Raw genomic sequence first — 24156 nt, forward strand, 5'->3', positions numbered from 1 at the left:
CAGATAACCTAAATCCTACATCTAAGTATTATAAAAATCAGAGTCAAGTTATTGTATTGTAATTCCTAAATATATCTTCTTAAATTTGTTTGTTCTTAATCCAACAGACATTTTTCTGCATTCTTTTAATGATTTTTAGTAATTTGCCACTTGATAAATGTTGTGACATCCTCCTATTTCATGGTAAAAACAATAACTGCAACTATAAGAAGTGTAACTTCAATGTTGACAATTCAATCTATTTTATTTGAGTTTTATTACAAGATTAGCATGGCCGCCTCGCGCCGCCGACGCGACGTTGCGTCGACCCACCGCGGTATAGCTTATTGTACCAAGGTAAGCTTACATGTTTGTTGGGGTGGGGGGAGGAGGACGGCAAATTGTGGATAGCCCAGGGGCGGCAAATCTTCAGATCCAGGGGGAGGGCGAAGGCAGCTAATTGTGGATAACCCAGGGGCGGCAAATCTTCAAACCCGCCTCTGAGTCGACTTACAGTTTTCAAATTGTTCCAAAAGGTGTAGTAAATTTACACCCCAGCTTAGTTTAAGAGTTGCCTCCTAATATATTAGGGGACACAGACCGTACAAGACAAGAAACATTACGACGTGAGACGGTATGGTTTGTGGGGGAGGGGTCCAAATTAGTGCCTTCCAAATACGCGGTGCATGTATATAATATGTTTTATGTTTAGTTACTAATCTAGCTCAGCAACGTAATTTTGTATTTTTTATTGTTTTACATTTCTGAGAACGTAAAACGAAACAAAAAAGGGAAAGAAATCAAAACCGATAGTGTCTCATTTAATAGTAACTAGGATCAGGAGACAGAATTCGCTAGAGATGCTCGCTCTATGCCTCGTGACGGGTAGTTTTCAGAAGGATTTATGTGTTTTATCCTTTCTGTAAATAAGTAAAGGTTGCTTATGGCACAGTGGTTTGACGACGTTGCTTGACTCAAGGCAGTGGCGTAGCAAAGGGGGGGTCCAGAGGGTCCGACCCCCCCCGAAATTTTAAGACATATTAAAAAATAAAACATGGAGCAGGAGAAAAAAGGACAGTTATCATTACTCTTGTCTACAAACATTAAATTGATTGATTTAATTGATTGAAGTGACCGTTGTTAAAAATATAATTGTCCTTTCGTTTAAATAATAAAGTATCAAACGATACTTTTGGGCTCGGCCTTTCGGATAGTGTAGTGTAATAACGGTATTTCTATAGGGCGCGGTCACGTGACGTCGGAAAGTAACCTGAACCGTAACACGGCGAACAGTTTAAATTAGCGACCACTTCGTTCAAATTCGTCTTGGGGACGTAAAATGACTGCTTAGAATTAAGTTACGACGTTGATTTTAGGTGCCATTAAACTGTAAACATGTATATAATCATCTAAAAAAATCACTTTCGGTCGGAAAATACACTTGAAAAACTCTACTGCAATTTGGACTTCAGTGATTCATGTAAACGTGGTGTTTTCGAATGAGTTAGGACGACGATTTTTGTTATTATTAAACTGTACACTGTACCTATAGAATTATCGAGAAAAAAATCACTTCCGGTCGGTAAATACCGAAGAAAAGCTCTCTACAGATTCAAGTTTTGACGATTTTGGATTTCATTGGTAGAGTAGTTGAGGTAAAAGTGGTAGAATTATGTTAGGACGGTGATTTTAGGTATTAATTCAACGCCGACTAATACATATATAATTATCGAGAAAAAAAAACAATTAAATCACTTTAAATTAGCGACTTTTTTCCTATGAAGTTCCACAAGGATCTATACTTGGACCAGTCTTGTTCCTTGTGTACGTCAGCAGGCTGAACTCATCGCTCCTGAGAGGGAAAATGGTCCAGTATGCTGACGATACAACGCTCTGCATTAAAGCTCCAACAAAACATGAATTAGAAATCATTTCCTTTTTAGAACTGAATTCATGTATTCAGTTTTTTTCTAAATTAAATCTGAGGACCAACGACTCCAAATCAAATGCACTAAATTTCTGTTTGCGGCAAAGAGAGATTGAGGATCGCGCTGCTGTGATGGCGGACGATGTCCTCATAGAGGAAACTGATTCCACCAAGTTCCTCGGAATGTACCTTGATCGAAGTCTGACTTGGGACGATCACATTGAAAGTACCTGCTCAAAGGTTTCTTCAGGCATTTATGCTCCACGGAACCTTTCAAAGTTTTGCTCCCGGGATGTACTAAAAATGGCCTACTTCGGCCTTGTACACCCCTATCTAACGTACGAGTTGAGGCTATGGGGCAGCTGTTCTAAATACAAATTTGAGCGAGTATTTAGAAGTCAAAAGAAAGCTGTCCGCATCATTTCAAAAATCGAAATTCCGAAATTCATGCAGAGATGCCTTTAGGGAGCTTGGATTGCTAACTTTGCCCTGTCTCTACATCTTCGATGTCGCCCTATACTGCCGATTTAAGTGCGAGTTGGTCCGGGGCAGGGACGTCCATCAATACGGGACAAGAGGCAGGGACAACCTTCGGTTACATCCGCACAGAACAGCCGCATTCAAACGTTTGCCATTCGAGGTTGGTGTTAAGCTGATCAATATTATATTATATATTTATTAGTCGGCGTTGAATTAATCTCTAAAATCAATGTCCTAACATAATTATAAGTACTACTTTTACCTCAACCACTCAACCAGTGAAATCCAAAATCGTTTAAAACGAATCAGTAGAGAGCTTTTCTTCGGTATTTACCGACCGGAAGTGATTTTTTTCTCGATAATTATATAGGTAGTCGAGTACAGTTTAATGATAACAAAGAATCGTCGTCCTAACTCAATCAAAAATATCACGTTTACCTCAATAACCGAAGTCCGAAGTAGTTGAAGTTCTAATCATTAGAGTTTTTCAGGTGTATTTTATTTCCGACCGAAAGTGATTTTTTCCGATAATTATATACTCGTCTACAGTGTAATGATACAAAAAAATCGTTATTATAACTCATTCATAAATACCTCAATCAGTGAAAGTGGCCGAACTTCTAATCAGTAGAGTTTTTCCGATGCATTTTTCGATCGTTAGTTTGATCTGTACCCGAGCAACGCTCGAAAATTTCCCTCCTTTTCTAAAGGGGTTTCGGCCGTCAGTGGCCCAGGGTCCTCGAAGGGGTATTTCATTTTCTCCACAGAATATAGTTGAGTCAATTATACGCTTGACTGAAGCTCTGTTTTGTTCTTTTTCTTTCTTATCCAGTGAATCCAACATCACTTTGGTGCCTTCTACTCGGCCAGAATCGAACTTTGTAAAGTTTCTGTAGCTATACAAGAAAATGTTGTGGTACTAGAGTTGCTGTGAAAGTTTAATTTGCCTATTACATCTTTCCACTTTCTATAAGGCGTAGTTACTAAAGCCCCATATTTTTGGTATTTTCCTTTTATCAGTGACTTCATTGGCAAATAACACACAAAATGTCCCCCGGATCCCCGGTTTCGGCCCCCCTCCGAACGAAATTTCTGGCTACGCTACTGACTCAAGGGTAGATTCTACCAGGTACTATACAAATGTTGTAGTGTTGGGAACAAATAAAAGTGTATATCCCATTTTTATGAGAAGTGTGGTGACAGTTTTGAAACCCATTTACATTTTATACGCAAATGGCGCAGTGTAATGGGAACAGCAGTTATGGCGAGATAATAGAATCAAGCAACGTCGAGCGTGGCTGCTGCTTGGATGGGTGACCGCTGAGCGATACTGTCCTTACAAGCAGTTCACCTGCCAGGCCATTGCTGGTGGTTCGGAAGTCAACAGCCATTGGCACCCCGTGTTAAGTATCAGAGAGGGTTTCTTAGTAGCCCAAACTTTCACATAGTGAAATAAGACATTCGTTACCTTTTACCATTCCATGTAGTAACGAGAGAGTAAAGTAATGAATGTTTGCTGAAACTTATCTACAGACCCCTTTAATTCATCACTCATCTGCAAAACCTTCTATTGTTGAACGTATATGTGACACCACACAGTTTCTGCAGCTCTTCTGCTAACTTTTATCTAGAAAGATGCATATACCTGTAGTTACCTCGAAGAACTCTACAGTGCTGCTAAGAGTAGATTGTTCCTCTAATCATCTGAATTATACCGAGAACTCTGTACTCAACACAATCAGGTTCCTGATCATCAGGTTACTCACAAATCTTTTCTTTCTTTGGAGATGTATTAGATTTACAACATTCCTCATCAGTGTAAAATAGCTGCTCTTGATACAGTCAGGCCAACAAATACATTACAAACATTGCCTACTGTTTCATAGCACTTAACCATGAGTGTTCTGTGACAATTTTTATCACATGCAAGATTAAAATACATGACAACCGGCACAATAAATGCATATATACTTTGTAGTATATATTCTTGTTAATTCAATTGGAGACAAATATTGAACTTCCAATATTGGTGACAAATATTGAAATATTGAACTTCCCTACCCTGATTACCCATAGTTAGGAAGTTTTTGAACAGCTCCCTACGTTCCTGAAGAATGTGGCCCACACATCCAGAATTTGATTTACCACGTATCATATGTATATTATGACGCATAACTACTCTCAATTTTCTTGATTTTTTTATTCTGACAATCTAAGAAGGAAGGTGGTTAAAAATAATTTCACCGAACTAAAGAACAATTCAGATTTAATAGTCATTGTAGAAACCATACTTATAATAATAAGAATAAAAAAGAAATCAGTATTATCTAAACATGCTTTAAGTATTTTACAAAAAAAACAATGTTGGGAAAAATGTTTAGACAATAGACAAATTCTTTATTGACATATTTAGTTGAGAATAGTACATTGCATCATATAGTATAGATCATATTTCTATTTAAATTAAATTATTTAAGAATTCATTTTCTGAATAAAATGGTCTTTCTTGTAGCCAGTTGGTCAGTGCATTTTTAAAACGTTTTGGTGGTTCTTTTCTTAGAGGTTCTGGAAGTTTATTGAAGTAAAGAGCTCCTTTGTATGACGGCTTCTTTTCAGAGAGACTCAGGTGGTGGACTGGAAGAGTAAAGTTTAAAGCATTACGAGTGTGATGCTGGTGGAAGTCTCTGTTTCTGGTTCGTCCTGAGTTGACAGCATGCAGGATCACTTCTTGAATGTAGAGGTTTACTATGGTGAGGATTTTTAGTTGTTTGAATGCTTCACGGCAGCTTTCTTGAAACTGGAGTCCTGCTAGGCATCTTATTGCTCGCTTTTGCTGTTTGAGGACTCTCTCCATGTTGCATTTGGTAGCACCTCCCCACACAGCTATGCCGTATCTGAGATGTGACTCAAACAATAAAAAGTAAGCAATTTTAGCTGAATCTTTGCTGCTGATTTGTTGTTTTATTCTGCGTATTACATAGATGCTGGTGCTTAGTTTTTTCAAAACTGTTCGATGTGTGGTTTCCAGGTTAAGTGTTCATCAATTAGTATACCAAGGTATTTTGTTTGATTTTTTGGTTCTAGGTTGGGGGTTGGAAAATTTGTGTTTTTGTGTTTTGTAGAAAAATTTATTTGGACAGTTTTACTATTGTTTAATACCAAATTTTTTGAGTAGCAGTACTGTGTAGTTGTGTTTAAAGTGGTGATTAGGTTTTCAGAAAGTTCTTGACTACTTTTGTTGGCTATTGTAATGACAGTGTCATCTTAAAAAAGTGTCATCTTTAAAAACATGAATTCCAAAATTAATAACAAGTGTTGAAGGCATTAAACAATTTTGTTAAGATTGTTAAGATTTATTTTAATTATCAAAGAAAAGTTGTGGTGACTACTTATTACGCTCATGCATATAATATAAACAATGATAGTTCGACTTCGATATGAAGCATTTCATAAGAGAATCAAAGAAATATTAACTGTAAATATTGACACTAAAATGATCGTTTTTTAATAATTAAACATTGACTCAGGAATTATCAATAATCAAACGCACAAGTAAATGTGGTTATTCAGTGTTTAAAATGGCTGTATCAGGATAAGGATCTGAAAAAATGTATAATGAGTTAGGAAATTCAATAAAAATAATAAAGCTTGTTTATATTGCTTTATTACTAATTTATATACAAAACCATTTTGTTACATCTATATTCACAAAGTCTATTTACATAACGCTATATCCTAAAAGTGTTTAAAGAAATTTACAAACACAAAGTATAAAATTAAAAATAAAAATTTGCTACAATTTATATAATACATGGAACAATTTAATTTAATAAGTCTGTATTATCACTAAATTATTTGAACTTTCAGGGTGAAATATAATCAAAACAAAACATTAAACATAGAAAACATGAAATGTTTCAATTTTGCAGATTAATATTTTTATAATATTTCACAATAGTCATTTATCCCCTCACAAATTTTATTACTAAATTTTAATTTATTAAATAGGAAGAAAGCGAAATAATTTGAAGTAAATCCAAACATGGTTGAAAAAAAGTTTACACTCTTTTAATTTCAGTTTTGCATTGCATAATGGAATTGAACGAATGAGTTTATTCCTTAAAATACATTAATAATATCATATTAACTCTATAAAATTATGTATTACTGACAAATTAATTTGAAAAAGTAACGATTTTGATTCTATGTATAGTGTAATTTTATATAAAAGCCTTTATAAATATAAAAAAACACAAAGTCCAAAAATAGGATGCTAGTTGTATATTAATAATTTTTCCTTGAAATGCTTTAATTTTTTGAGCAAAACAAACACCTAATGATATTAGAAAATTCTTGTAATGCCATCATATATACAACAGATTTTACCTCAAATGAAATATAAGTAATAGATTTTAATTGTAGGATTTAAACATTATTTATTAAATAATATATGTTACTTAATATTGCTCTACAAATTCTGCTGTTTGAACAGAAAGAATTGCCTAACTGCACATTGATTCATTGATGGTAAACTTGGATTCGTTAGAACTTTCATAATATATATATATAACACAATAATAACACTACTAACTGACTAAAAACATCTTATACATTAATTAATATTGTAACTAATTTTCTTGAAAATAATATTTTGAAGTTTTACAGGTAATTTAAAACTTTTGTAAGTTCTTATAGGTAGATTATATTTACAGTCCAATTTTGATTGATATACACATTTAAGCTTGGAGTACAACAGCTTACACTAAATACTTTTGAATACCCCGCTTAAAAATAAACAAAATTAAAAATCTATCACAGTATCCATAACATACTATTTCTTTTCTAAGAGTGTGAAAAGAAGCCAAATCAAATTACAGCCTAACTTATTACTGCTAAATATAACACAATTATACTTTTGTGCTAAACATATTCGATAGAGCAAAATTCACAACCCAGGTAGAGTTCTTTGAAATCCTATAACAACGCTGTGTATCACTTACTCTATTTTTATATGGAACCTGATTTTCATGGTAATTACAATGGCACATGTAGTTCAGCAAATAAAAATATGTAAAAACATTATTTATCAGACTTGCTTAGGTTAAGTGTTGAAAATGTGAGATTAAATTAAATGTTTTTTCAAATATTTCCTATCGGTTGACTTATTACTGTTTCCTCATGAGCACCAGAATGTTAATGGAATCTGCTCCGCCGAAAGAGTCCACAACATGTTTTTAAGTTGGGAGAGTCAAACACATGCTGCGGCCCCACATAGCCCCCGTCGGGAGACTGACTAGTCTGTTGAGGTCACCTGCGCTGCGACTCACTCAGCTGATGGCTCCTCCTCGTGCAAAGTACTCTGCAAAGTTACGGGTCCTGGCTGCCAGGAAACTCTGGAAGCTTTGAGCAGCCCCCTGGTAACAAACAAGAAATAACATTTTAAAGACCTTAAGATAAGGTATTTATTGATCATTAAGAAATTACCAAAATTACAGTAGGTCTCGTCAACAATTATAAATATAATAATCCTACAAACAAAAGTGATACACAGTTCATGAAATCCAAAAAAAGGAAGCAGACAACAAAAATGACAGTGTGTTGGACCCTGGCAGATCCTCATTGTTCAAGTAATATTCTATCATGTCAAACTACAATATAAATAACAATAAAATCTCAAATAACAATAACCGATGAGACAATAACATAAAATAAAAATTTTGAAAATCATAACAAAAGACATCATACAATTCTGAAGCTTATAACAAAGTAACAATTTAAATTAACAAGAATAGAGGCTTTAGATAAAAACAAGTTTGTTGTAAGCAGCTTCTTGTTTGGGAGGCAAGTGCCATTTGCATTGCTTAAGAACGCAGTTTTACTTTTATTGAATTTATAAAGGTGATTTGGTATATACGAAGGCTATTGTGTCGCTCTCTACTACATGTTATTACATAACACAAGTAGTTATAGATTAAGTTATCACAAATATGTTACTAGTAGTACCAAAGTTAAAGTTAACCTTTACATGTGCTCGCGTGATCTGAACTTCAATTTAGGTACTACCTCAAGGGAAGTAGGTTCTACTTTTTGCCAGAAGTGGGGGGAAGATGCCACTGAAGCTCGTACTGATGGCCAGGTGCATTTCCAATACGTATGTTCCCAACCTAAGATCATGTGCCAGATCATCCAACATATCTGACATCGGAAAAGTACCAACCGGAAATGCCCCTGGCCTTCAGTGTGGGCTTCGGTGACACCTTCGGCACCACCCCACTCTTTTGGTGAAAGATGGAAAACATCCATCAAGATAGCACTTAAAAAGAAGCTTAGATACGGTAAGCGCACTTAACGGTTAACTTTAACTTTTTAAATTTATAATACGTACATATGTATTTACCTACTTATATCGCATACTAATAAGTACCAGGTAGGGACAGAGTGCCTCCGTATAATACCAAAGTACTGAAAATCCTACTAAAAAATTTATCGTAAATCTGTTAAATTGTTTCTGTTATAAGTTAAAGTTAATAAAACCACACTATAATAGCATGTAGAACTAGAATATAAAACTTTGCTTATTACCTAAGATTTAAGAGAAAAATGTTAATTCATTGAATCTTGTTATGCCTATGCATTTTATGGCACACAATGTGTTATCTAGAAAATCAATATAAAACCACGAACTACAGAAAAATAACAATCATGTATAGCTGATAAAAAAATAAATAAATTCATAAAAAGGTAATTGAAAATGACAAATTTCTGGGAAAATACAATTAATAAATGTTGTTTACTATAACTGGAGTATTCATTGATAACACCAGGTCTTATCTTATTATTGCCCCAGATTACAGTTTCAGATTACAATACAATAATTCTGAACCTCAGTCCACTTTCTAGCCAGTGTGGATGATTCATTCATTAGCAATCATGTAATAATGGAAATGGTAATTACAATGTTCATACACTATGTCCACTAAAAGATGAGCTAGTACTGTACCTGCAGGACCAAACCCATGAACTGGGAGACTGCCCTGGTGATATTGATAGCAGCATTCACCAGCAGCCCACCCTGAGGCCTCTGGTAGTCTCCAGACTGGTCGTCCTGCACAACCATCACCACTTTCAACTTTTTGAAAAATATAAGTTCATGCTAGTTTTCTAACATCAAATATATAGCTGTATCCTGAGTTGATTCCATGAGTCACTTTTCAAACATTTCCAAGAAATAAACTTCAAAATAAAGCTTGTGAATTAACAAAAACACTTGGAATAATTCTTTTTGTCTTGACTGTCTGAATCTGGTGATTATTTGACTGTAGTAAGTGACATTTTACAGATTAACTCTTGCACACTTGGAGCGCAGTGCGTTCATTTAACACAAGAGAGAGTAGATACCAATTTTAATGTTTAAATTTTAAAAACCTGTTAATGGAAATTATGAAAACCTTATTAATCCTTCCAAAACCGACATCCATACAATACGGATGAATGCTCATATTACAGCAATTTCTTTCTTTCACTATTTAACAAAAGCTTTGAAATACAGCACGATACAATTTGGAAATATGGATACATCCGTAATGTACAGAAGTGGCATATCATGTTTACTACATTTTTAATGCTCGTTTTGTATGAACAGTTGGACTTCTGGAACTTATTTGCTCCAAATTATTAGGAAAGCTTTTAAATTGCAAACAGTGAGTTTATGGAGGGCAAAATAAAAATTCTCTTTGGTTTATAATTTTGCAACTAATAGTCCGTAGCTGCAAACTGCAATAAAAGCCAACAACTCAAATTGTAGTCTTGCATTACAAAGTGTATTTAAAACTTGCGGTAATAATTTGAGGTTATAACCATGTGATAAGTTTCACCAATTAAGGTACTGCCAATCCCACACTTAACAACCAAATAGATGTAGGGCTACAAGCATAAGCATTTAAATAAAAATAAGTCTTATGACACCTTTAAGGGTTATTAAATTTATAAATAGGAGTAAAAATATAATGGAGGAGCAGCCGAGTTAAGCATCATACATGGACTGGTTGGTTGATTTGGGTAAATCCAAAATCATTTATTTACTGCTTTGGTTACGCAACATTATGAGTGGCAGATTTGTGAGAGAGGTCACAAATTATTCTTTCCAGGCGAGGGTCCGCAGACCCCTCTATTCCAGAGCTCTGATACTTACCCCTAACTTTGTCTTAAATCCACAACTGAACAAAACAGTGATCAAATGGCATCTCCCAATTATCTGATTGGTTTTCTTGAATTTTTAGGAAAAGTTGAACAGTGGTCAAAAATGCAAATATTAATTATTCATTAAACTTTTCAGTCAATGAGTATACAGGTATGATCACATTTCAAATCCACACAGTGGATGTGTTAAAATGCTCAAAAATTAGAATAAAATTATTAAATGTTATTAGATAAATTTGCTTAATTACATTTCCAACTTATACTTACTCCTTCTGCAGCCTCAGGAACTGCCCCAGAACCAAATAAGCCTCCACCCTGAAAGTATTGAATATAGAATATATTAACATCAAGTTTATATTTGATACATTATTACTTATAACACAATCATTACTTAAGAAATAACTTAAATTATTTATTGACATCTAAACATTGTGTTTTCACCTGTCAAAAGAAACTTGTAGGGGTAAAATGCCAACTTAAGAGAAGAACTGAAATATACCATCAAAGGTTAATCTAAATAAAGAAAGCTGTTGTTTTATCATAAGTATTATTTTGGAAATAGTTGTACAAATCTTTAATTCAACATATTTGTTCATCTTAAAATAGAATTTAACGTATCTTTCCAGTCTGTTTCTCTCAAATCAAGTAGTTTTCTCAGGACCTTTAACGCTCATTTTACAGTCAATTTAAAATCAGATATAATATAATAGATCTGTGTATAAGTAAACTAAACAATCTTACTTACCGTTACTTGGAAAATGATAGGAGTATTCTTAAAAGTACATAATTTATATTTCTACAACCTGTAAATAGGCTATAAAGTACAACAAACAAATATATCCCTTCATGTGCAGTTGGAAGATATGTATATATTTATGGCTAAATGTCATCTCAAAATAACAAAATTGAAAATTATTAGTTTTCAAGATTATTTTGTAAAACATTCACTAATGATATGGTTGCTTTATAAATGGTTGGCAAGTTATTGTAATCCTTTCACAAAATTTAGAAACTCCATGCTCTTAAAACATTAAAGATTTAGATATTAAAGAACCTATCAGTGGTTTCTAAAAACTGTAGACTGTTGGATTGCAATAACTTAGAAATTACGTTTGTAAAAATATTCAATTGTAATGATTCAATGTTATATAATTCAAAAAACCTTTTATGGCAATCAACTGGAAACCTTATAAATACCTAATTTCTTTTTAATTGTAAAAATAAAAGAAGTTTTAAATTTTTCAATGTTTTTTAAAAAGTGTGGTTTTTTTATTTATGTTGTGTAATAGTTTAGATAAAAGTTTAGCGTAAATACAATTAGCCACAACCTTGAAACTGGTTGTTGGTTGATACTGGCTAATGACTTAGTCTAAGCATCAGTAGAGAAATTATGACAGTTAAGTTCACAAGCTGGTATTATACGTAAGTTATCCCCTAATGTAAATTATAAGCCCAGACATAAATAAATATCAATTTTCAAATTATGGTTGTTTTAACTTCTGGGGGCTATGTTTGGTGGAAAATAAAAAAGTATTATGAAAATTCACTCAAAATCATATTAGGCAGTGTACTAAATAAAACTAGAGATTTGGAAGATTTTGAATAAAGACTTACCCTTCCTCCCTGTCCAAACAGAGCAGCCAAAGGAGATATGGGAGGAGGCGGGGCTGGAGTTGTGGGTCTCTTCTTCTTCTTTCGAGGTCTCTTGGTTGTCGATATCGATGCTCCCCCATTGTTGCCTGCTGCCAGAAGCTCCTATGGAAAAAGAAATGGAACATATGAAAAATAATTAAGATCAGATATAAATTAAGATGAGTAATTCATATTTAATTAAAACATCTTTACAAGCTAGAACTACAGATGAAAATATTAAGATAGTATTTTTTGAGACTAAAGAAATAGGTTGTTGATTGGTTTTGTACCAATTGTATATATATATATATATATATATATATATATTTATAAAAATATTTGATAGTCTTCGTGCCGATGTTCGACATCAAAATTTACTTAGACACGTGTCTGCACATGCTGTCCAACACAATCAAACTTTTGAAAATTGCTTCTCTCTAATTGGCATCAAGAAGTTTCAAAATTATGAAAATAAAAAATACACAAAATTATTGCTAAGAAGATATGAACAAGCAAACATAATGGCTCTTTAATCAAAATCACCAGTTGTTGGATTAAATCTGAGGCACAGTTAATTTAAATAAATTATTCAAACATTTTTATCTATCTCTGTGTTTAAAAAAAGTTACATATTTTCGATACCATATGTTTTTGTTATTTGCAATGTGTTTATAACCTTCATTCTTATATTTGTTTATATTTTATTTATACAAGCTTTTGATAATGAAATGAAATGAAAAATGTCTTTATTGAATACAACGTAAAACATATTCAATTGGCGAGGTTAGGACTATTAAGTCCTCTCTTACACCTAACCATAAATTAATAAACTCTACTATTACTGTAAAACAAGAGCCACAATACAGTTTACATTACCATTTTACAATCAAAAATTATAATCTCTATTTATATAAAGTAATAAAATGAAATAAAGGTTCTCTATGAAACTAAAAATAAATAAATAGAATAAAACTTACAAGGAAATTAACAGACATTCATCCATCACCATTCATACAAAACCATCGTCCCATACCCTATGCCACGATATCGTCAACCCGACGAGGCCCAAAACAGATGGTCCCTAAGCACCCCCCGAAACCGTTCCCGACTACGAATAACTCTGATATGATCCGGGAGATTATTCCAGAGTCGACAAGCAGAGACTGTGAATGATTTACTGTAAATAGAGGATCTATGAACAGGAATAGATAACAGAGAGGCTCCACGTCGAGTATTCCAATTGCTTGTTTCAGAAATGAAAGGAAAGCGTTCAGACAGATAGGAAGGGGAATATTCGTTATAATGTCACTGAAAAATGACGAAATATTAAGTATTCGAAGTTAAGAAACGTGTTTTGTTTTATTTTATACCTATAAGAGTCCGTTGACATTTTCAGACCTGTGAGAAATATTGCAAGAAACTATAACCGATTGGTAACTATATATATATATATATATATATATATATATATATATAAACTATACATTATACCATACGATACAATGCCATATTTTAAAGGGTTTTAATTAAAAATGTTCTTTCTTAAAATATTCATTCCTTTCAGTTAATTGAAAATAATTAAATCTATAATATTTTTGTCTTTTCATATAGTGTTTCAAAACCATCTTATTGAAAATGTTCCAACTGAAGATGTACTCACAGCCAAGAGGAGCTGATCCCTCACACTGATGCCGGAGGTGGGTTGCGGCGCAGCCAAGAGAGCCGTCAGCACCTGCTCCTCCTCTGGCGTCAGCTGTCACAGTTATAAATGGTTTATGGTTTCAAAAGAGAATAGGTATAATACCTCAACTCAGTCCATGAGATTATGCTATAGATGAGCCGCTTTGAAAGCGACCTATTAAGTGAACAGTGCGGGGAGGGAGTGAGAGAGAGAAAGATATGGAGAGGGAGAAGTGTGGACCCACTTTCCACTCCACATTTCTTAACATACAATCCTCAGTCGCCATTTTAGCACTCGTAGAGTATGTGTTACATAACAACTGTTTAACAAACCTAGTAATAATAACAGCTGTTAACACTTTAATTTGCTTAAATACTTCTTAATTATACTAACATATTAAATAGATGCAATGCACTATTCTTAACATAAATAATAATATTTGTTATTATGTAACAACGAGAATAACAAAACATAGCGTGATGCTCTAAAACACAAACACAGAGAAGCAAAGCACCAGCAAGAAATAGATCAAGCAATGAAAGTAGGCCTGGTCAAGCTCCTGCTCCTCCTCCCCCCCCCTGTGCGCAAGAAATCTTTGCGCAGGTCGCTTTCAATGCGGCTCATCTATAGTTCTTAACTACCAGTGTCTAGGCACAGATCAGGACTAAGCAGAATGAATCAGGACATTTTTAACATTCTATTAGGTGAAGATTTCATCTAACAACATTAAAATCTTTATTTACACAAAAGGAAGTGAAGATTATTTTACTGAATTCACCGTAAGAAATTTCCATAATGATAAAATTTGTAAAAATGTAAAACAATCGGTGATTAGTATAAATAAATTCTTTAAATACACACCTTAGATGGATTCGGTGTCTTTACTACAGGCAAAAACACAGCATTCAATTAGATGGGGAGTTTAAAAATAAATATTGTTTTAGTATTTAACTATTATTTCATCAGTACTACGTAAATTAAGGTTAAAAAACGTTAAGAAGATCAATAAATTGTTACCAGCATGCTTTACTTTCAACAATGGCTATGTCGGCTTTTTGTACCTGCAAGCTATTTAATACTAGTTTGCCTATAAGTTATAGAAGTAATACATTTTTTGTATCTTACTGAAAATATTCACCATAAGCAAAATCTTTAGCAAATTTAAAATCAGTGAATAAAATAACACCAATAAAAATTGCAAATTTTGAAGAAAATTTCGGTAAATTGTTTCCAGCCTCCCACATTCAAGACATAGAGTTCTGCGGTTATTCCACAAATTGCAGCTTACATACTTTCCTTCTCACTCCCTCTCATTCTCTTTTTATTCCTTCCTCTGTATTATGCCACTGTCTACACTCTATATTCATTACTAAAGGTTTTCCATTGAATAAGTGCAGAATTATCATATATAAAATGTGAGACCTTTTAAAAAAGTTGAATTCTTAACACGGAACCACACCACAATTATACTAAAAATAACCATAAACAGGATACCTTATGGTTTCCACTTCTTTATGAAAAAAAGTTTAACACTTTCAAGAAAATCACTTTCTTTAAACATACAATTAATTTTTTTGTCTTACTGATACACCTTAGGGTAGCTACCAGATCTGTCAGCTGATAAAAAAAACTGTTGGATTACAGAAGATTATGGGTTACTGGAGGTATCATTATAACATTGCTTAATATCCTCTTTGATAAACTAAAACAAAATAAAACAATTTTAATTGATAAAAAAAACTATCTTTGTTGTTTTTAATTGTGAAAGTGTTCATACAGTTATCCAACCAAATCTTTGGTTTTTTTAATACGAGGGGTATCCAAAAAGTAAGTTTCCATTAATTATGAAAAAGTTAAAAAGACTCAAAAAATAATTGAAACACATTTATTCAACTTTTTACATCATACCTTATTTTTCTACATAGTTACCATCCCTTTCTAAGCACTCTTGGTATCTAGGAAGTAGTTTTTTTATTCCAGCATCACAAAATTCACCCGCCAAATTTTTAAGCCAAGTATCCACCTCATTTTGAAGGTCATCGCTGTTGGCAAATCGCCGACCGCCAAGGTGTCTTTTCAGCTCCGGAAACAGATGAAAATCGCTAGGCGCAAGATCTGGTGAGTATGGAGGATGACCAAAAACATCCCACTTAAATTTCCTCAAAAGTTCCATTGTTGCACGAGCAGCGTGTGTGGTCGGGCGTTATCTTGAATAAGCAGAACTGTGCGCGACAAAAGTCCGCGCCGTTTATTCTGTATTGCCCGCCGAAGTCTGGTGAGAACTTCACAATACCTTTCTGCATTTATGGTTTCGCCACGAGGAAGATAGTTAATCAATAACACTCCACAGCAGTCCCAAAAAACTGTAGCCATTACCTTTCCTGCCGACTCAAAAACTTTGGCTTTTTGAGGAGCTGCCTCTCCTTTTCTTTGCCACACCATACTCTGGCGTTTGGTCTCTGGAGTTGAGTGGTGAATCCATGTTTCATCACCAGTGACTAATCTACTGAAAAGGTTTTCATCTTCATCGTCAAACAATCGCAAGAAAGAGTGGGCAGCAGCCATTCGTTGTTGTTTATGGGCATTGCTCAATAAGCGAGGCACCCATCTTGCACACACTTTTGCAAGCTGAAGATCTTCTGTCATGATATTGTGCACAGATGACCGGCTAACTTCAACACTTGACGGCAGTTTATCCATAATTTCATCGAGAGTCACTCGCTTATCATTGTCAATAACTGCTCGTACAGCATTAATGACGTCAGGTTGCCGAGAATTGGCCGGTCGGCCACTACGCTCATCGTCATGAACATTTTCTCTTCCTTCCAAAAACATTGCACGCCAACGACGGACCATCTGAACGGACATAACATGTTCACCATACACTTGACACAACTGACGATGAATTTCAACGGCAGTTTCGTTTTTGGCGGTCAAGAAACGAATAACACTACGGACTTCGCAACGGCGGCAGCAGAACGCAGTGGAGTCTCCATGATGTTTGGGCAGCAACTGACTGAGAAGCGTGACAATGGGCCAGTGACCAGCGCACCTGTTGCCAACCGAACCGTGCTACATATCCCCGCCCACAGCTGCACGCTGTGTTACGTACGCGTCTTTTTACAGAACAGGGAAACTTACTTTTTGGATACCCCTCGTATAAGCAATCGGTTATGTAATCAAATAAATGCTTCTTACAATTTCCAGTAATTCTTCCCGTGCATGACTTTGAATAATGGACCATTTCTCAGTTAAAGTTAAAGTTACGTGCTTTCGTTGTTTTAGTCAACTTATAGTCCATTGTGTATACAGGTTACACAGCCAATACAGAACAGAGCAATCGAAACAAAAATTAAACATACACAACAGAACATACCTTGTACTGTACTACTACTGCAAAAACCCAATGTAAACAAAAAGCATATTTAGGTTCAGTTTTTGACAGTTAAAGGAGAGTCATCTCTGCTACTCCTAATCTTGTGTATACTGCGTGTAGATGTTACTGCCGAGACATTGTCTGCTAATAGGACATGTCGGACCAAAAAGCGTCGGATTATCACGAGCCCACCATGTTTTTCATTTGAGAAAGTAAGGACAATAGCAAAGTAAAAAACAAAATTATTTAAAATATTTTATATGAAGCTAAAATGTTTTAGAACTTTTACCTTTTGCGCTTTTGTTGTTTGTTCGGTTTCAGTTTCAGGCACAACCCAGAGAGAGATCTTGCCACCAGGTTTGGAGGATGTTTCAAGGCTCATGGAGTCAATAAGAGGAGGTGCTAGACTTTTGGCATCTCGCTCGAAGCTCTGCAACATTAACAGACACACTGTATATATATTCATATTTCTTTCTTTGCTGTTAAGTCCTACTTTAGCCCTTCTTTAGAGATAGTAAAATGTTTTTAGTACAAAATTCAAGATATACAAAATGACCACAATTTAATGAGGTATAAGACTATACAATTAGTTTTGTGCCTATTTTTATTGTGGTTTTACTAGAAATTATTTTATAGAAAACCTACCCAAATGAATAAAACATAATTTTAATGAGAAAATAAATACTTGTAATTTATTCCATTCATTTTTACAAAAACAAACAAGATAAAACCGATTGATGGTTATAGATTGCAATATTCTTTTTCGACTGAGATACTCAAAATATTGCGATAACCCTTCTTTATATTGCTAAATATTAGCAAGAGGGCTGTTCAAGCAACTCGCACGTGTTGCTTCACCAGATCCAGCTACCACATGATGCATGTTGCTTCGCCGGTATTAGGGTTAACATCATGTACTGCAAATTAACAGGTATTATCAATTGAAGTTTACTGCTACTAAAGATGAGGAAGTTAACTTACCGGTTCAGGGCTAGATGACAACTGTTGAAGGTCGAAGCCTTCTGATGAAGATGAACTTTCTGTGGTAGACTGGGCACGCTCAATAGCCAGCTGAATAATCTGTAAAAGTTAATACAAAGTTGTAGCAAGGATGCAGCCAGCAAGTGGATCCAAGGGGTCTGGACCCCACAAATTTTCAATTTTTTTAAATGACTTTTTTAGCAAATGATTATTATATTACTGACATGTACTGCTGAAAGATCGTTCTCAACATGGAAATGGGTCAAGAACCTTTTGAGGAACAAAATGGAGAGTGAGCAGTTGACTGCACTTTCCTTACTTTTTGTCCACTATGGGAAAATATCAAACATCCTAACACCCCACCCCCACAACTTTTTCCTGGCTACGTTATTGGGTTATGGCGTCTTTTATAAATATTATAGCCACTTATTTATATGTTTTCATCTTGGATATTGTAAAAAAGTCTATTTTTATAAAAAAGGTAAAGAAATAATGCATATTCTGACATTATTCTGTTCTACACATATAAAAATCAACTCTTTTTTTATTGTGTACCTTTAACTTTGAGATGATATTAACTGTATAAAATCTTTCCCAAGTTTCAAAGTTTATGTTAGTCAAAATTTATGCTAGATTCAGATTCTGTAATGTTAAAAAGACAATTAATTGTTTACAGGCTATGATCAAAGTAAAGTAATACTGCAATCTTTAATAAGTTAAAATAAACTAAACTAACCAAAATTTCATTATTATTAATTTTTGCAATAATTTAAAGTCAATAATATACTCTGAGCAGCAGTAGGGATTTCAAAGACGATCTAAACTTGGCCATATCAGTAAGAGATGGCATCATGGCATTGTAGACTTGATGCTGTTTTAAATTATTACTATTTTAAAGTTCGGTGGTGTGGATAGTCTCCCTGGAAAAAAGATTACAGATAATTCTTATTGCCTTCCTTTGCAGTTCAAAAATACGCATGTTCCTAAAATCCAGTGCTCCTCAGATCGCCACAGCATAAGATGTATGAGGAAATATTCATCCATAGTGTATAATATTTGAAATATATCTAGATAGAGTAGATGCCAGTGACTGTTACAGTGACGCGAGAGAGGTGTCATAGTGACCCATCTTTCCACAGACCTCCTGAACAATCGGAGGTACCACCCCTGTATGAATCAGGTATGAAGCTAGAACAACGTTGCTAAGTTGGCATCATCCTACAACCCTCTAACTCCAGCACTCAGTAATAATCCTATCGAGCAATGAATGTCTGTTTAAATTATTCTTAACCCGTTTGTAACAACAAAATTCACATACTATTCTGGAAGTTGGACCCGTTTATCTCCTTAGCCCACCAGCTTACAAAGAATAAACAGACCATTACTGATTCTCCTGGTAACCAAGACAGTATGACTTGAAACAGAGTCTGTCATCAATAGTCAAACCATTTGATTTATATGTCTCCTAAGAGAAAGTATGGCTAACAATTTGTATTAGGAGACCAGATGTGAAAATAATTTTGTTCTTTGTGTATTGGAAATTAGAGAGTTGTTGATGAACCACTTATGACATGATATGTCCTGAAAATAAAATCATGCTATAGCTTTAATATACTTCCAGCAATAATTTTTTATACGAGCCATATAAAGTTGAGTAGTTATGATATTTATTTTGCATTTGTACATTATGTGGGAAGATATTTTTTACTTAATCACTTAGTTAAAAAACAAATAGAAACTAGTTCACAGAATCCAATGTAGCCAATCTACTATGTTGAAGATAAAACTGTGAAATCTATGTAATTAATGAAGTTGTTAGGACTTTCCACAATAAGTGATATATTAATGAAGTTCATTGATAGTATAATTTTAACGAGTGACTAACCCGATTGGCCAATTCATCATCCTCAGCACCTGTGGGAGGAAGTGGGGAGGAGGTCTCCACTGGAGCTATGCTGTTGCTGGCAACACTGTTGTCACTTTGTAGCTGCAGCTAAAATATGACACATCATTACATTGTACTGTAATATCACCATAACACTGTACATCACTATAAAAAGATTGTTCAGAATGCATTTCTCAACAGAAATTAAGAAGTACCAAAATAACATGTACTGAATGTATCTTTTAATTCCACTAAATCTAATACTACTACATTGTACTTGTATTTCACATGCATTCATGTAGCAATAAATACCAAAACACTTTTTACTGCAACAAATTCGTAATAATACATGCAAGCTTTCTAGTCTAAAAAATATTAGTTTATACAACCAAGATTGACAGTATTAGCAAGAAATAACTGATTTAAGCACCTAAGCCAAAATAAGCTAATTACAAAAAAGGAAGTACAAAACACAGAGACAGGTAAATTAGTAGTTTTAATTGTTATTCGGATCTATAAAACTTCAGAGTTAGTAAAGTCCATATTCAACATACATTTTTAACCAATTATTAAACAATTAGTGGATTAATAACAACACTGGGTATAGTAATTTGTCTTACCAAACTGTTAAGAAGAGCAAAATCAGCAGAAATGTCACTAGAAGATGAGACAGTTTCAGGAGACCTTAAAGTGGTTTCTTCTGCAACTTTCGTGGTTGGCTGCTGAGTAGTTGAAGTTGTTGTTTTTTGCGTGGTAGTAGTGGTTGTGGTTGAGGTGGTAGTTGTGGTTGTGGTGGTAGTTGTGGTTGTAGTAGTTGCTGGTTTCTTAGTTGTAGTTGTTGGCTTTTGCGATGTAGTAGTTGGTTTTTTAGTTGTAGTCACAGGTTTCTTTGTAGTGGTTGTTGGTCTTGGGGTAGTAGTTGTAGTAGTGGTTGTCGTTGTGGGTTTTGGAGTAGTGGTGGTTGTTGTCGTTGTTGATGGTTTTGGAGTAGTTGTAGTAGTGGTTGTCGTTGTTGTGGGTTTTGGAGTAGTGGTGGTAGTGGTAGTTGTAGTAGGTTTTAATGTTGTAGTAGTTGTAGTTGTCGGTTTCCTAGTTGTTGTTGTAGGTTTCTTAGTGGTAGTTGTAGGTTTCTTAGTGGTAGTTGTAGGTTTCTTAGTGGTAGTTGTAGGTTTTTTTTTGTTGTTGTTGGTTTCTTTGTTGTAGTTGTGGGCTTCTTTGTTGTAGTCGTAGGTTTCTTTGTTGTTGTTGTAGTAGAGGGCTTCATGGTTGTTGTAGTTGAAGGTAATTCAGTTGTTGTAGTAGTTGTGGTAGTTGGAATTTCAGTTGATGTTGTTGTTGTTATAGAGGTTGTAAGTGTATCAATAGTTCTTGCTTCAGCTGAAGAACTAAATACAGGTGTCTGTAAATAATATATACATGCTTAGACATTATTTACAAAATTTACAATCACAAAAAGTAAATTAACAGATGTGTTATGTGGTGAAAATAAGATTTCAGAAATAAAGCGCTTCAATTAGTATTTGGTTCTATTGATAACAACAAACTTTATCTTTGACTGTAGTATTATAGCTATATAATGCCTATTGAATTCAACTTTATTACTCTAATATGATTTAAACAAATTTAACTGTTTTTGATGTGTGGTTTTCATTTTAATCAGAAAGAAAAGTTCTGAGCCAACTAACTGATTGGGATAATTTCAACAATTCAAGACTAGTTTCTCACTTCCAAAATAAATTAGCTGACAGTTTTCATTAATTAATAGTTTTAAATCAATGTTTTAAATTGTTTTTTATTGCTTGCTAATTTATGTGTTATAAATTAGCATCTACATAAATATTTGGATGGAGATAAAAATGTATCAACAAAACTCATAATTTGAGTAGGGTTTTCAAAATTATATTTTGATATATCACAGATTAAAAAATCATGTAATAAAATACAAAGACTGCTGTAAACCTGTTTGGCAAAAATTCATGGAATTAGTCTTCTGGCAAGACACAGTGAGACAGAGTGGTCTGCACATGCATATTGGGTCACAATAATATCTAGAATCATCGTCCTCAATAGAGATTCTTGAGTCACAATTAATGAGTTGGGAGTGCTATATTCTTAGTTTTAGATAAGCTTCTTATCAGTAGGAATATCATATGATGTCAAAACAAAGGCGTTTCATATTTCTTATATAAGTGCTTCCAAGATTTAAAAAACTGCTCTAAATTTTATCACAACATTTTTTATTAAAGCGAGTGTATTACATTTTCGTTCACCAATTACTTGGATCTAATGTCCAAAATTTGGCCTATTCAAGAGTTGCATCATTACTTGACAAGCTGAAGGCAGAACTTGTGGAAAAACAGCCATATTTGCAGAAAAAGAAAATCCTGTTTCACCAAGACAACGCATCATCTCACACCTCAGTGGTTGCCGTGGTGAAAATCCACAAATTACAGTACAGTTTTAACTGTTTGACCATTTGCCTTACTCAACATATCTATCCCAAAGTGACTTCTTTTTGTTCCCTCATTTAAAAATTGTGCTAGGAGGACAATGATTTTCGTCAAATGTCGAGGCAATCACCTTTGTGAACATTTATTTTCCAGAGAAAAATGCTGAGTACTATTTGGCCGGGTTACAGAGATGGGAGCACCACTGGGAGAAGTGTGTAGAGTTACAAGGAGACTATGTTGAAAAATTAAAAAAGATCAGAAAAATGCCTTGTATCTTTGTTAGGTTGGAAACTTTTCAGATCAACCTCGTAGGTCCTTAAACTGCATATTAAGTAGTACTTAACAAATCATGTGCTAAGAAATACTTCACACAAAGATTACCCCTAGCTCAAAAACTATGAACAGCTATTCTATACAAAACACAGACGGAATTTTACAATACTCCCCAGAACTTGTGGTTTTAAATAATTTCAATCTTGTGCATTACAACAGTCATAATGTAAAATTACTATAACTTGGTACTTTGATAGAAAAAAAATTAAATTCATTGCATGTTAAACATGTACGAGAAGTCTATATAAATAATAGTTCCAGATAATGGACTGTAGTCACTATTTGAAAAATTCCCTTTTGATGAGATACACATGTGTTAGGCTGAGCATTAGCGAAGCATTTCAAACATTTTGATAACAAACCGATCTATAACTTGAAATTTTGCATGAAGCTTCACTTCTACAACCAATGAGTTTCATTATGGTGCTAAATAGCTCCTTGGGATTTGGCTTAGTGTTAGCACATAATTTTACGTTAATCTTATGGATATTCATGGTTATGATGGCAATGAGAAAATCATAGAATAAACAAATTAGTAGGCAGATTTGAGTACAATCACACCACATGTGAAAGTTGTAAAACATGTAGCTACAGACTTGAAATTTTGCATGCAGCCTCAGCAAAACCTGTTACGTGACATGTTATATGGCGTACTATAACCTTGATACTATTACCATATTCAATAACTTTCATCCATTCCATTGAATGGCTTTAGAAGTAACTACAAAGGCTTGATCCCTATACAGTTAGTTTTCCATTGGAAATGGTTACCAAAATTCTTTTGAAATTAAAAACTACTGTGGAATGAGATATTGTGTTTTGATTTGCCTGGAATGGTCTCTGAAAACTAAGGGGAAGTAGAGGAAATGGCCAGAAGCGGACCAGACACGTAATAAAAACATTCACTGGAAGATTTGTTGATAACATTAAATGTGGCTTAATTGTAAATTCATATCTGTAGGTGGTTAAAAATTAGTAGAATGGTATTTTTTAAACGTCAGCACGCCAAATTATAAAATACAGCACACAAGTAAAATGTAATTATTTATTACCTTTCACCTGAATAACCACAAATTGGGCATTTACCTGAATCTAGAAAATACCTTCCCACACCAGTAAAGCTTAAACCCAACCCAAAGCTTTCATCTAAGTTTTAACTTTCCCATTTCTAAGGCCTACTTTCTTACCCTTTGAGAAAAAAGTTGGAAAAGGTAAGTACTAAAGTCTAACTCT

The 24156-nt window shown here is 34.1% G+C and overlaps 1 protein-coding gene across 1 annotated transcript in view; it reads right to left on the reverse strand.

Annotated features, from left to right (window-relative positions):
• Positions 1–6033: 6033 nt before the first annotated feature.
• LOC124363406 (mucin-5AC-like) overlaps positions 6034–24156 on the reverse strand; it is a 161313-nt gene continuing 143190 nt past the window's right edge. The window contains 10 exon segments of the mRNA XM_046818656.1: positions 6034–7800; positions 9387–9491; positions 10853–10900; positions 12200–12340; positions 13878–13970; positions 17564–17704; positions 18256–18354; positions 20141–20248; positions 20761–21282; positions 21285–21539. Of these exon segments, the coding sequence (XP_046674612.1) occupies positions 7714–7800; positions 9387–9491; positions 10853–10900; positions 12200–12340; positions 13878–13970; positions 17564–17704; positions 18256–18354; positions 20141–20248; positions 20761–21282; positions 21285–21539 (1599 nt within the window). The 3' untranslated portion in view covers positions 6034–7713.

The sequence above is a fragment of the Homalodisca vitripennis genome, chromosome 5 (assembly GCF_021130785.1).
Source record: "Homalodisca vitripennis isolate AUS2020 chromosome 5, UT_GWSS_2.1, whole genome shotgun sequence".
In the NCBI taxonomy this organism is placed as follows: domain Eukaryota; kingdom Metazoa; phylum Arthropoda; class Insecta; order Hemiptera; family Cicadellidae; genus Homalodisca; species Homalodisca vitripennis.